A 15,423-nucleotide genomic window follows, 5' to 3' on the forward strand; every position below is an offset into this window, starting at 1 on the left:
AATCTACTTATGAGGGCTGTGGCCTCCACTTCCTCATTATTACAAACTGCTGTACATTCAGTTTGCAAGCACAAGCACACGACTCGTTTTTTTCATAATCAACTCCTACACACACTCTCTTCCAAACGTGGGATTACGCATTTGGTTTATACAGCCTTACAATTACAGTTCCTCACACTTCAGTGGCCAGCAGAAACACACCATTTCACAGTCAAGCACACTCTAATCCACTTTGCTGTAATTACGAGGTCACTATATGAGTAGTGCCACTCAGAAACCAAGCTAATCACCCAAAGTAACTGGATCTACTTAACAGGCTCACAGGAATTAAAGGGAAACTATGTTTTTATTACAGTTTAGGGTCATAGTACTGTCATGCGGAGACCTACTCATCCTAACTAGCTGTTCAGTAAGATGATTGTAGCCCTTGTGAGGAGCCTTAACCCTGAGAAATAGGAGATACTTTTTTTAAGCATCCCTTCAAAATCCCTCCGTTATGAAGTGATATAAACTAAAATAAAACGTATGTGTCCTGCCTCCTTTTGACATTTGTATGCAGGTGCTTTACTCAGCTGAAATGTTCACCTTTCATTTCAGGAAATTTAGCTTAGGGGTACTAATGATCGCTGCATTCCACCTAGATGAGGTCCTGCTGTTGTGCATGCTGGTTCCCTATCATGGTTTACTGGGACATTTAAAGGTAATTGAGGCCATCATTAATGTTACCAGTTCCTGCTGTGATAAGTCAGAATGTCTGCTATGAAAAAAGTCTGCTTCAGCCATGTGTCACGCCCCTTTTATACATCGTTATTGCCGAAAAGACTTCTGCAAAGGATGCAGTCGCTCCCAGCTTCCCCGGCCCTTCTTCTCGTCTGGAAGTGTTAGTAATTGTAGCACAGTGGAAGATGCAATGTTGATGTGGATTTCAAGGCCAAAGGCTGGATGACTGAAGAAATGAGTGAGAAGGTGCTTAATGGGATGGGAAGAATAGAATAAAGCACTTTTGAAGGAAGTAGTCATCAATTAGTTATTGCTAACGAGAACAGCACAGAGAGTTAACACATTAGACACATTAACACATTCGTGGCATTAACCCAGCTGTTTTTCTGGTCAAACTACTTCAATCGATGTTCGCCCTCAAAATGAAGATTGCTGACCCTTGCTCTCTCTGGTATATCTGATGGGAAGCTGCATTGTCTCTAAATCAACTGAATTCACTTCCGTCATAGTTCAATATTTTTGGGTAAAGCGTGCAGTCTTACACAATCTGATTTCTGATTGCTGGTTGCTCAGTCAGCAACAGAACAGGTGTGGTCTGTCATATTTGCAATGAGGGCAACACACACAAAAGATCTTGAGTAAATGGGCAGAACCCCATATAAAACACTTCCTATCTTAAAGATTTTACTTTAATTGGTTGCTCACTAACTTTTACAATGAGGGAAAAATGATGTAGTAATGACAGACAACCAAAAGATGGCAGCAGTAGAGCAGTACATATAAAAGCCATGGTTCAGCTTGTAAGTCTTAAGCCAAAGTCTCATGAGGTATGTTATTTTTAGAGCAGGTCACCGATTAATTTAGCATTTTATCTATTCTTAGTGACTCAAAATGTTTATTGATTTTAAGCTGTCAGGCATAAATCAAGATAAAATGGCCTTCAGTCACATCGGGTAAAAATATCACTTCACCCCCATCAAGCAGAATCCAGAGACAGAATTTATTTAGATGGTTTCATTTAAACAATTTGAAAGAAGGTCATCAAAATCAGAATAAACATTAAAGATCACAAAGTCAATGCCTGCCTTTTATTGGCTGGTTTCATTTAATTGGGCATAATGCAGAGGAAACTGAACAGGCCAGTGGGCACGGATGACTTTGTACGCTGAACATTGACGTCAGTGGGTGTGTGAGTGGATACAGAGGATTTAAAAAAGAGAGAAAAAAAACCTTTGGCACAGATTCTGAGACAACAGTGGCTGCTGTGTTTGTTCTCATGAAATTCTGAGGTCATCCTCTGAACTGTTTTCATGAATCCGCCAATGCACACACACACATGCAAAATCACAGAATTTAAATGCAAAGATATAACACAGTTGCACTGCCTGTAGGCTGTGGCCAGTAATTACCCCCAGAGTGAGTGAGTGTGTGTGTGTGTGTGTGTGTGTGTATGCACTTTTACTTCTATGTTAAATAGGTCAAAAAACACAAAGCATCTTTATTTGTGGAGTCCAATGTGCATTGTGGGAATTTTTGAGGGTCAAAACTTGGTTTCGTAGTTAATGTTAGAATCAGGTTATGGTTGAGTTTATACTAAGGCTTAGAGTTCAGAATTCAGCTGTGATGGTTAGGGTAAGGGGAGGAGCTAGGCAATGCATTATGCCAATGGTGAATCCCCACAAAGATAGAAAAAAAAATTTGTGTGTAAGTTTGTCTATACATTTGTGTGTGGTGTGTGCGTGGGTGTGTGCGCATGTGTGTGTGTGTGTGTGTGTGTGTGAGAGAGCACAGATATGATATCACTAATCTTAGATGCACCCTTGCAGTAAGGTGGTTTGTTTTTGCCTAATAGGCTGCGGGTGACATTTGGAAAGGTTGAGATAACAGGCAGGAGGTCCAACTGGAACCCTTGGAACATATTAATAAGCTCAAACCAGGAGAACTTTGTTCCTGCTTCTATTATTTCTCCAATGCACTTGACAAGGAAAAAAGAAAACGTGACAATCCTCAAAAAACCCAGAAGCTGAGGTTTATATCTCTGTGTATTTCACTTCAGTACAAATATTGGTATCTGCACTCAGATACTTCTGGAGCAAAATAAAACAAAAAAATACATAATGCAACTAGAAATAGCCATTGTTTCTTCGCTTACTTCACTATCACCTTCCTGTATTTCTCTCCACCTCACCACTACCTGCCCTCCTTCAACTTAACTCACTCTTCGGCTCACCACTAATCTCCCCTCTCCTCCCTTTTCATTTTCCCACTACTTTCCTCTGGTTATCAGCACTGTGTTCCGGCTGAAAGAACATGCTGTTCAGGTAGCGTGTGAAGAGTTCTGAGCTCCGCTCTGATGGCTGGCTTTAGTGAGCTCTGTCACTGAGGCTGAGCTGCTGCTGCTGCACATACTGAACTTAAAGCTGAATCTAATGCAGAAGCAACTACTCAGTTTTTCAATTTAAAAAAAAAAATGTAATCACTTTAAACCTTGTGTTTTTGTGACTCATTTCTCAGAAAGAATCTAGAGAGAATGCCTCTTTGATGGAATGGAATTTTTCTGTGTAACACATACTTGGTCTAGTTATAAGAAATTGAAAAATAACATTTGTGTGGCAAAAAAAAGTCATTTTATTGTATTTTCAGCACCAAACCTATTAACAAAAACCATGGTCAGGCTGAACAAAAAATGAACAAATGAACAAAAGATGTACAGTATTCTTACCAAGGTTGTAAACATTAAATGCTCAACAACCCAAAGGTGGTGTATCAGCTGCCACGGGTGATGGGTGAACAGAGCATCTGTTCCAACAAACCATAGTTAGAATCCCACAAGAAGTTGGGGTACTTTAAATGGATTGCATTTTGAGGGAAAACTGCACAAACATGTGCTTTGTTGTTGCATTCAAAGCAGGAATTTGGCAGGATGTAAACATTTATTTCTGTTATTTTAGTGCCATTCAAGAGTAATCTAATCATTTCTTCTGTAACACTTTAAAAACACCACAAACGTATTCATGTTGAAAACAGAACCATTTCACACGTTCCAGTTATCTGTCTCAGAAACGGCTCTTGGTGTACTTCAGGTGGCGATTGTGAACCAGGCCTCCATGGCCAAACTGCTGATTGAGAAGTAGGACTGAAAAATTAAACTGCAACTGCTTTGGCCAAGAAACCCAAAGAAAGGATATTAGATTAGAAAGAGACCTGGGGTCCGTTTCACAAAGCAGGTTCAACACACTCTGAGTCTATTCCTGAACTCTGAGTTGATCTACTCTACCAAATCTGCTTTGTGAAACGGACCTCTGGACTTTACATCCAAAACTGAGACCTTTGTTTTGACTGCAAACTAATAAACAAATGATTTCTACTTATGTGGTTCCCTTCATGAAACATATAAGAGGAGCTAAGATAAATTTGGGGTTGGAGGCGTGTTGAACACCTTTGTTGCATAGAGTTCTATATAGAGTGTTAATGGTTTTGTAGAATTAAAGTCCAGATGTTCAGACATTCATATCCTATCATGTGCACTTATCAGGCACATTTAACAAGATCCGCAGACTGCTTTTACCAAGAGAATATCAAATCTAAACTAAATACCAGTGGGGGTATCTTTAAATATAAAGACACCACCCTCAAAGCATTCACTGTCAAACTTTTCCCATGATGCTAATTAAAAGATTCAATCCTATTGGAGGGGCAATAAGATTGCATTTTTTTTTTCAAACCTGTGCCCCCTTTTTCCATGAATTTGAGTTCAAAATTGGTACAGAAAATGAGATGCATTTTCTGCAAGGATGCAACTAGACAGCTTCAGTGTAATAACACTGGTCAATAATACACTGCAAATATTATTATATTATTGTTGACATTTCACTTCTTCCGGTCTCAGTTGTGTCGTCCCTTTTACTGCCTGTAGTGATATTTATAAAGGAAGTCAGACTGATACTTATCAGACCTGACCTTTTCTTTTAGTGATCATAGCTTCAACAGACGTGCTCACGTTAGTTTATTTCCACATCCCAAGGCTGAATACATTGCTGATCAACTTGACTTATTCGAGCTGGTATTTTAAGAACAAGAGCTAATAGAAATGATAGCCACAGCACGAGGTGGACAAACTTTTGCTCATATAATTACCTCTGCAGTCAGCAGTCAAAAAATAGCCTTCTTTTCTCGTCACACGATGGATGAGATGGAGATGCTTTAATGAGTGCGTGTGGGTGTACGTGCGCGCACACCGAAACGAGGGGGCCCGGTCGGGATGTTTTGCCCCTGGGCCCTGTCCGCAATTGATCCGCCACTGATCAGACGGTGTCTCAAACATTTATAATTACAGCCTGACAGATCTTGACCTGCTGAGATTGGGAAAACAGGATTAGATGTATAGAAAGTTGTCTCATCTATCTCTCAGTGCAGCTATGAAGCAGAAAACAACACACAGCAAATACTTGTCTGTGACAAGCGGTGGTTGTGCAACATCTGAGGACTGCATCAGCCAGCTTTTTCAGTGAGAGCAGCTTGTACACAGAACAGTCTGCCAACACTTCAGAGACTGCGATACAGATCAATCATCTGAATATGTACTATATATATATGTAAAATATATAATAGAATATCCATTCAAAATTGCAGTTAGGAGATAATGAAGTATGTGACCATGATATTGTTCAGCACAGTGGTGGTTAGCACCGTCGCCTGGCAGCAAGAGAGTTCCTGGTTTGAATCCCAGCTGGGATCTGGGGGAGTTTGTATGTTCTCCCTGTGGATGTGTTGGCTCTCTCTTGGTGCTCTGGCTTCCTCCCACCATCCAAAACATGCATTTTAGGTTAATTGGTGACTCTAAGTTGACCCTAAGGATGAGCATGAGCGTGCATGGTTGTTTGTCTCCCTGTGGCCCTGTGATGGACTGGCGACCTGCCCAGGGTGTCCCTGGCCTCCCGCCCAGCTGGGATAGGCTCCTGTAACCTTGAATCGCATAAAGCAGGTATAGAATGTGGATGGATATCAAAAGTAAAAATCTACTCTTCTTCTTGGTCAAACAGCCCTTACAGGGGCTCCTGTGGGTATGTCCTGTTTTTCAACAGGACAATGACCTACTAAGTGCAATCCAGATAAGATCACATGTCCCTGCAGAACGCTGCTTTAGTGATACTGTTGGTGTTCAATCCATTTGCCATACTTCCTCAAAGCTTCACAGTGGAAACCATATTTATAGAGATGTGATGGCATGTCACGCTGTGTTTCCTCCTGGGACCGGGGCACCATCTTGTAATCAATGCTGTTTTCTGCGCCTGCTACCTTTGTTACCCGATTACAATTAGTTTTAACCATTTTCACCAATTAAGTTTGAACGGATAAGTTTGGTATTTGTTTATCAGAAGCATAAATGGACAGATTAAAAACCCCATCTTTTTGTTACACTGCAGGATTCCTGAACACAAAGGATAGACTCAGAGACCAGAAGGTACACAAAATAGCATGTAAACAAAAACAAAAAAAAACCCTGTGTTCTCATTATCTATTGGCCTCCATCAGTACTAATTAGTTTTATTTTGGGTTTTGTTTTTCAGTTGTTATCAACAACTTTTGAGACCCATTTCAAGCAGTCTCCTCCAAAGGGCTGATGTTGAGTCATGGCTGCTGCGACTGATACAGTCCAATTCAAGCCCATTAGAGTCTAATTAATTGGCATCATAATCCAATCAAATCCAATTAATTATATTCAAAATTAGTCCAATTCATACATACAGAGCAAATTCAAAATCAATTTCCTAGCTCAGGAAACCAACGGACTGTATCGAAAGTTGCCTTCGGTCCAATCCTCCATCCTGAGCATGTATGAGGCGACTGTGGAGAAAAAAAACTCCCTTTTAACAGGAAGAAACCTCCATCAGAACCAGGAGAGGTAGCCATCCGCTTTGACCAGCTGGGGTTTGAGAGGACAACAAACACCATAACACCATTCAAAGGATACCTGCTGAGACAGAGAAAAATAGGCTAATGACAACAATAATGTTATATGCATATAATGTCATATGAGGAAATAAAAGGGGGAAAAAGAGAGCAAAATGAGGAGAGGTGCATCATGGGAGGTCCCCCAGCAGTCTCGGCCTATAGCAGCTTAACTATGGGATGTTTCAGGGTCACCTGAGCCACCGCTAACTATAAGCTTTATCAAAAGGGAAAGTTTTAAGCCTAATCCTAAATGTAGAGAGGGTGTCTGCTTCCTGAACCCAAAGTGGCAGCTGGTTCCACAATAGAGGGGCCTGATAACTGAAGGCTCTGCCTCCCATTCTACTTTTAGAAACTCTGGGAACCATAAGTAAACCTGCAATCTGAGAGCAAAGTGCTCTGTTGGGAAAATGTCCAACTATAAGATCTTAAAGATATGATGGAGCTTGGTCCTTAAGAGCTTTATATGTGAGAAGAATTTATATTCTATTCTGAATTTAACAGGGAGCCAATGAAGAGAAGCTTAAACTGAAAAAATGTAATCTCAATTGTTAGTTCTCATCAGAACTCTGGCTGCAGCATTTTGGATCAGCTGGAGGCTTTTTAGAGACTTTTTGGAACAGCCCAAAAATAAAGAATTACAGCAGTTCAATCTTTAAGTAACAAATGCATGGACTAGTTTTTCTGCATCACTCTGAGACAGGATGTCCCTGATTTTGGCAATATTACGAAGATGAATGAAGGCAAACCTTTTGTTTTATATGTGAGTCAAATGATAAATTCTGGTCAAAAATAACTCCAAGGTTCCTCACAGTAGTATTAGAAACCAAGGAAATCACATCCAGAGTAACCATGTACAGTAGCTAGATAGTTTTTCCCTGAACGCTCAGATCCAAAGATAACGACTTGAATTTAGAAGCCGACAGTTCTGAGTCATCCAGGTCTTCATGTCTTTAAGACATGCTTGCAGTCTGGTTTCATCTGGTTTAATAGATAAGTACAGCTGAGTATCATCAGCATAGCAATGGAAATTTATGCCATGCTGTCTAATAATGTTACCTAATGGAAGCATGTATAAAGTGAAAAGAATCGGTCCAAGCACAGAACCCTGAGGAACTCCATGACTTACTCTGGTGTGCAAAGAAGATTTTTCGTTTACAAGAACAAACTGGAATCTATCAGATAAGTATGACTTAAAGCAGCCTAATGCATTTCCTTTAGTCCCAATAACATGTTGAAGTTTCTGTAATAGCATGTTATGATCGATCGCATCAAATGCAGCACTGAGATCCAGCAGGACAAGCACAGACACAAGTCTGCTATCATTGGTAACCTCCACCAGTGCTATTCATGTGCGATGATGTGCTCTGAATCGTCAAGTAATGTAAACCCAAATGTTGTCAGAAACTGGTCAGATAAGACAGTGTTATGAGGAAATATTGTGATTTGTTCAGTCTCAATGCCATAAGTCAGCACAAGATCAAGGGTGTGATTAAGAGTGAGTAGGTCTGTGTGCACTTTGAGAAAATCCAATATAATCTAATATAGAATTAAAGTTAATATTAAGGCTGCCATTTTCAACATCTACATTTATATTGAAGTCACCCACTACATTGACTTTATCTGTACTCAGCACTCATTGAGATAAAAAATAAAAATCTGAGAAAATCAGAATAAGGGCCAGGGGGACGATGCACAGCAACAAACAGAAGAGGTTCTTGTGATTTTCACTTTGAGGGAGAAAAACTGAGAATCAGAGATTCAAAAGAGCTAAATCAAATCTTTGGTCAAGGATTGATGAGTAACCCTGATTTGAAGATAGCTGCCACCCCCTCTGCCTGTGGTGCGTGGATTCCTTCAGTCAGTTGATTCATTACTGCAAACATGATCCTCCTGCTGCAGCCAGGTTTCTATAAGACTAAATATATCAACATGATGATCACAAATGTGGGATTCTTGAGGCAGCCCACTTGGGAAGATACATTACAAAACATGTATATTTAACAAATTTATGGTTTAAAGGATCCCTGGTGAGACTGGGAAGACAATGGACTATTGTTTCTCTTTGATATAATATAAATTATTACAGCTGATGAATAGACACACTCATTGCAAACTGATGTTACCTTGGCATGACAAATGATAGTCTTCATTTGGGAGGCATACATTTCAACTAAGTAACTTGAGACATGCCAGTTTGTTGGAAAACATTCCACTTGATTATCTCATGTAGCCATTTTGAGGAATGTAGAATCTAGTGCACTGCGAACATTAAGGAGATGAGAGTATATATTCTGTGTTATTTCCCAAGTTTCAAAGTCTTAAAAACATTCAGGGAACTAAAACTTATACATAGTATTTGAAATATTATAGTTTCTGCTTCTCTGATGTGAATATGTGTTGATTTTAAAGTCATAGCAGGCTGAGTGAAAAAATGTGTAAAATGTGCAAATCCAGTAGCTGAACATAAACTCTACAAAGTGTGTAACGAAAAAAAAAAGATCATACTATCAAAACCCATGTTATGGTTATTACATAATCACTTTGCTAAATGATGGATAAATTGCTGTTTTTATTACCTTAATCAAACCTTTTATCTCTTTTTCACAGTGAATCTTTATACACACAAGAACCATGTGTGCCACCATCTTGGACCAGTTGGGATACCTGCTGCCATAAAAGGCATGTGGAAGAAGAGAACAGAGGGCAACAAAGAGAAAGGGAGAGAAATCTTTGGTTGTAGATATTGTTTTTCTGAGAATTTTGAGGGTGGTCATTTGAGAAATAGAGGATCATACGTTATTGCATAATACACGAACAGGCACAGTTATTGAAGCAGTGAAATTAAGAAGAGGTGATGCAAATTCGGAACAGATAAAGACAGAAAAGAAGAAGATATCTGGTGTGACTCTTCCCAGGTGGAAATCTTCGATGAAAAACAGAGGTGTTCAGAGTTCTTTTTTTCTTTTCTTTTTGTCTCAATATGAAATACAGCTTCCTGATGTCGATGCAGTTTGTTCATTCATAGATGTACCATTTGAGATGGTAGCCGTCGCCAACTTTGCTACTAGATTATAATTCCACTGTGTCACACTGTCACCTTCTAATTTTATCACTCTTGTTTCAAGTTACAATACCTTAAACAATTACATGATGCCTTAAGATTTCTGTTATAGAGAATTTTTTGCGTTTTGTGTTCCTGCTGAAATCCCAATGAACACTACTGAATCCTACACATTGCTTTCACTCAGTTGATTTAGGTGAGGTCAGTTAACAATCCATCTTATTGATACCACCGAGACACTTTTAACCCTTTCTTTTCCGGAATAAATGCATTTTCACCATTTTCACCGACCAAAACTAACATAAATATCTCACAAAATGTGTTTTAAAGCAGTCAAAAAAAAGTTTAATGAAAAAAAGTTTTTTTTGAAACTCTGTTCAAATATTATATCGTGAATGATGACTTAAAGTGCAAACCAAAAGTCAAGAGAATGGGGAAAGGTAATTTATGTTTTATGTTGCTGCTCAACATAGCTTGGATATTAAGAGTTCAATCCGCATCTGTGGCTCCCACAAATCCTAAAGTAGCTCAAAAAACCATCATATACACTTTGAGGAATTTTGCCTACATCTACATATGTGGTCTAAAGAAAAACTAAAAGTTAGTTTTACAAGACTTATCAAGCAGACAGAATTTTCCTCTATGAATAATAGATTTCTGCCTGTTTTTGTAGCAAACTACCAGCCTCCAACCATCCATCTATCCCTTCCTGGACTCATTCTGCCGATCTCCATATATACATATGTATAGCATGTGTGCGCAGAATGGACGAAAAGGCTTGCTGGAGGAAGAGGATGAGGAAGAAATGCAGTTCCATTTTCAGTAAATTACTTCTCAGTAAATCTTGCATCCCTGAAGTCAAAGCAGGTGAGGCTGAAGATTAAGATGCATGATGGAGAGTGATTTTCGGAAGGAAAAAAAAGCTGTAACAGGAGGATTCAAATAGCCTGAAAACAGTGGAAATGAGAGACACGGGAGGAGTGTGGTGGAGGCAGAGGGAAAGACAGCAAGATGAATTCACGAGTCAGGGGGCAACAAAATATGGATCGAGCAAAGTCAAGTTACTTCTTACTAAATCAAACAAGTCATTTGCTTCAACTTTGCAGGCTTGTTCAATAATGCTTTAAAGTGCTGGTCCCTGCATTATTGAGCAGCACTATATGCTGAGGGAGACCTTCTAATGTTGGGAATCAATCGCAGACTGGGGCTTAGAACAGTTGTGGGTCTCTGCAGCAACCCAAATTTCTACTATTAGATCTTGTGCTTTGATGCCAGTGTTAATAACTACATTCGTGTCATGAGTCGGTTGTCACTAAAGTCTGTTTCGACACATAGTTGTCACCTTTATTGAAGCATAAAATGTGCACATCCATCAATTGTCTCACATTAGTGGTGCTCATTTTTCCCCTCAGATGCAGCTAAAAGCCAAGGGAGAGATACCTGTGTGTGTGATTATCTCAACACAAGCTGCTCTCTGTCATCCAACGTTAATGGGATTTCTACTGGCAGTGGCAGGAAAAGCCAGACACAACCATACTTTGATCACACCACCATCTTTGTTCTGGTGTTCAAAGCCTGTCCAGAGATGGTGAATCCGGTTTAGATAGATTTTTGACCAAGATCCGTCCTTTGATTCACATATAACACCATCATATCAAAGATCTCATAGTTGGATATTTTCCCCAACAGAGCACTTTTCTCTAAGACTGCAGGTTTACTTGTGGTTCCCAGAGTTTCTAAAAGTAGAATGGGAGGCAGAGCCTTCAGTTAACAGGCCCCTCTCTGTGGAACCAGACACCCTCTCTTCCTTTAAGACCAGGCTTAAAACTTTCCCTTTTTGATAAAGCTTATAGTTAAGGATGGCTCAGTTGACCCTGAAACATCCCATAATCATACTGCTATAGGCCGAGACTGCTGGAGGACCTCCCATGATGCACCTCTCCTCACTCTGCTTTCTTTACTCTCCATCGACATATTGGGTCGAAGAGCAGTTTCGATGCAATCTGTTGGTTTTCTTATCAAGGATACTTTTTTTTCTTTTCTTTAATTGGCTCTGAATGTATGAACTGGACCCATTTGGAACTGAATTAACTGGATTATTAATGTATTACAATGAATTGGACTCTAAGTGGCTTGAATTGGACTGTATCTTTGAACTGGCTTGAGATGACATTTGTTGTAATTTGGCCCTGTATAAATAAAATTGAATTGAATTGAACGCAGCTCATGTTGAATCACCAAAGCACCAAAACCAGCACCTCAGGGCAGTGGATATACCTTTACTTTAATATTTTGTTCCAAAAGCTGAGGTGGCATAATTCATTACTGCGGACTAAGTTTACACTTCAGAAAACTCACCATCATCGGACCCAACCCAAGCCAAGCTTCTGTTAAAGATGGGTTTTTTTGTTTTTTTAAATATCTGTTCTTGCACTTTAACTTTGAAAAAAAAAAAAAAAAATTTAAAAAAAAAAGGAGGGCAGTTTGACTCTAGATCAATTAATCGTTGTTGCTCAGGGCATGGTAGCAAAAGCTCAATCAGGAAAGCACAAGTGAATCAACCTGAAAACCTGATTAAAGGAAACGTATGGCCTTTTTTGACAACTTGAAACAGTTTCTTTGGGGTCTTTATGAAATATCTGTGGTATGCTTTGTTTAGAATAGAAAAGTAACAAAGTACAGCATTTCTCTTTTCAACCATGAATTTAGAGCCCTCTTCAGGTCGACTGGTTTCAGGCTGTGGAGCGAGCAGCTCGAGTCCCACTCACTCCTTCTCATTGGAAGTGTCTTATGAGATGTGTACTTCAGCTTGGAGCCATCGTACAAACAGGGCAAACTAAGTTTAAACCACAACGCACGAAAAAGATTTCAAAATAAAATTCCCTCATCTGAAGCTTAATCTGAGGACGGTTGGTACCGAACCCTTTTAGGAACAACCCAGTCGCAGCACGCATGATACTAGCCCAGACTGGTAAAACACAGTTCCACAGATAGTACATCACTACAGTACTTCCTGACTGAAAGATTGATACACCACATAAAAGAAAAGTTTTTTTTCCTTTAAAAATAATAAATAAATAATAAAAATAAATTTTTTTTAAAAAAGCACAAAATCCCTGTCACATGTCTCTGCATCTCTGATTAGCTTTTAATCTTCGCTTTTATCAAAACTTATCAGTTTGTTTTTCTAATGGTGGAGCATTCAATGACCAGGTGGAAAGCAGAATTTTCAACGAAACGCTGATAAGAAGTCAAATTTCCTGGTCTGGACATAAAGCAAACTACTGGCAGAGCAGTTTTAGCTCGTTTTTAAATGAACCGTAGAATGGCCGAAAGCTCCCTCTTCTGAGGTACATTGATAGCAGTGAGAATTTGAGTTCAACTTAGGTGGAGCTAAACAAGAGCCGGCTAGATATTTCTCCTCGGACCTACGAGTGAGAAATGAAACCCCCTGAAAATATGAACAGACCACTGAATGAGACATTTTCAAACCTAGAGGGGCCCAAACAAAACGCTGGGTCGAGTCTGTCCAGAGGTTGATTTGGTCAGAGTTGTGTTTTTCATTACATGGCCCCTTAAATACAGCCAGTCTGTAAAGACGATATTCCACAAGTACGCCCAGCATAAGCGCCGTGTAATTCCACTGGTTGGGCAGGCGCCTCCGTGTAAGAGGCTGAAAATCTGCCGAATAAGGCCCACTAGTGCTCAGGAAAAAAAAACAAAGAGGGCCAGAGTTTTTAGCAGTTTATTCTTATTCACATTTTAAAAGATTTTCATGGCAGCACATTCTTCAAACTATGCATGCCTGATATCATGTCTACCAGACAAATCTCAAAATTTATTTAAGAAATAATACAAAAAAAAAAAAAGATTTAAATCAGGGATAAAAACTAACAGTAAGAGACTGGAAGAGATGGATAGAAAAAGCAGCATTTCAAATGTTGGGGGGGAAGGAGAGAAGTATCGCCTGGTACGATCCAACTGTTGTGTGCTTTTTGTCTGAATGTATGCTGTGTCAGGGAGGCACATTAGCAGATGAAAACACAGCTTCACCCCAGATCAATTTCCATCAGTGCTTCCAGGTGCTAGACAGCTGACGACCAGCAGTATCTGTCCTTCCACTTCACCGGCCTGATTGAGGTCTAAATCAAACTGGAACAAGTGATCAGGACGCATCGACTGACAGGAGAGAGCCGGTTTTAACATTCAATCCAGTCTGCAGATGCTGTTTATCTTCCCTGTAGGTGGCTGCATCTCAGTAAGACCACAGACAGTGTGGGCTTTTGTTCCATACACCCATTACACAGGCATACACCAAACATGGGATCCATGTGTGTTTCAGTGTATGCACACTAACAAAAATAGAACCGTGTGGACTCTCCCTGTCCCCAAAGCTTACTCTGGCTCTCTGTGGCTTGCAGGGATTGTTGTGCCCCAGCAGAGCATGCTGTGTTGTTGGGATTATAAATAAAAATGGAAGCTTCCACAGAATCTATGTAAAAACCGCAGCAGTGTAAGGCTTTTCTAAACGGGAACTTGTGGTTTGACTCGGAATGTTTCCTGTTAGTCACATCTCTCACACGCTTCTGTTCACCCATAAGCTCCTCTCATCTTTCTAGGAGAAAGAAGTCAGCAAAAATAATCATAAAAAAAGCTTAAAACCGGGAGATAAAAACATCCAACTGAACCCCCCCCCCCATCCCCATCCCAAAGGTGTAAACTAATTGCCTTGCTGCACCTACGTGACCCCCCTGTTCCCTGTCGGCATCATCGTCCACATCAGCAGATGTCTGCTGTTTACGATGAAGTTAAGTTGGGAGGCTTAACGGGGTCTTCCTGTCTGGGTCAGCATATGTGCAGTCACTGGTACTGGAGGTAGTTCTTCAGAGTCTGCGGCAGTGGGAGTGTGTCGATGTGATGGATGCGCTCTCTACCCAGGGCAAGTCGAGCTACTCGTCTGCACAGATCCATGAGGGGGAGGGGCTCCGCTGTGAAGGAGAAGACAGGAGAGACACGGTTAGGGTCAAACGCAGCAGCGGCTGCTTTTCAGTCTCACTGAAGCGCTTCACACAAATGGAATACAGAACATAGCCCAGTTGACTTCTTCACCCACTCACTGTTAATTTTCATCACAGCCTCTTTCTGACATCACAGTGCATTCAGTGAGAGTGAGCTGCGTGACTGAGCAGTGCTCGGTGCCTGCTGAGAAAGGGTCGAGGTGAAAATGTTATGAAAGCTTCCACTCAGAGCTGAAGTCTTAATGATCACCGGGAGCCAGAGGGTGGATTCCAGCTGATTCAGTTTCACATCAGCATAATGTTGAGTAGAAGGCCGGCACTATGACATGGATGTAAAGCGGAGACACGCATTTGCTCACACATGCCGAGTAGTTATAAACAGTTTTGTTGGAAAGTTATTAATCCAAGCAGTGAAAGTACATGAAGCGACTTTGTTTGATCATGAACACCACGCTGCAACGGAATGCTGTTTTACACTAACTGCATGCACGAAAGAGACATTTGTCAGGTCTTACAAGGCAGCTGCAGTTTTACGTAGGTGCTCTACTTTGAACACTAGAGTAAGACTTTATTTACCTTGATCCAAGATGCACATGCACGAAATACCTCGTTGTGTAGAAGAGTAACAGTTCAACATAAGCACACACGATGAGAGGAACGAGTGACTGG

The 15,423-nt window shown here is 40.3% G+C and overlaps 1 protein-coding gene across 2 annotated transcripts in view; it reads right to left on the reverse strand.

Moving 5' to 3' along the window:
• Positions 1 to 13,471: 13,471 nt before the first annotated feature.
• The window catches only part of LOC142388586 (SPRY domain-containing SOCS box protein 4-like), a 46,372-nt gene continuing 44,420 nt past the window's right edge, over positions 13,472 to 15,423 (reverse strand). For both annotated transcript variants that reach the window (XM_075474006.1, XM_075474007.1), the window contains exon 3: positions 13,472 to 14,724. In XM_075474006.1, coding sequence (XP_075330121.1) covers positions 14,597 to 14,724 — 128 coding nt within the window. In that variant the 3' untranslated portion in view covers positions 13,472 to 14,596. The remainder of the gene's footprint in view (positions 14,725 to 15,423) is intronic.

Source organism: Odontesthes bonariensis, chromosome 9 (genome assembly GCF_027942865.1).
Source record: "Odontesthes bonariensis isolate fOdoBon6 chromosome 9, fOdoBon6.hap1, whole genome shotgun sequence".
Taxonomy (NCBI): domain Eukaryota; kingdom Metazoa; phylum Chordata; class Actinopteri; order Atheriniformes; family Atherinopsidae; genus Odontesthes; species Odontesthes bonariensis.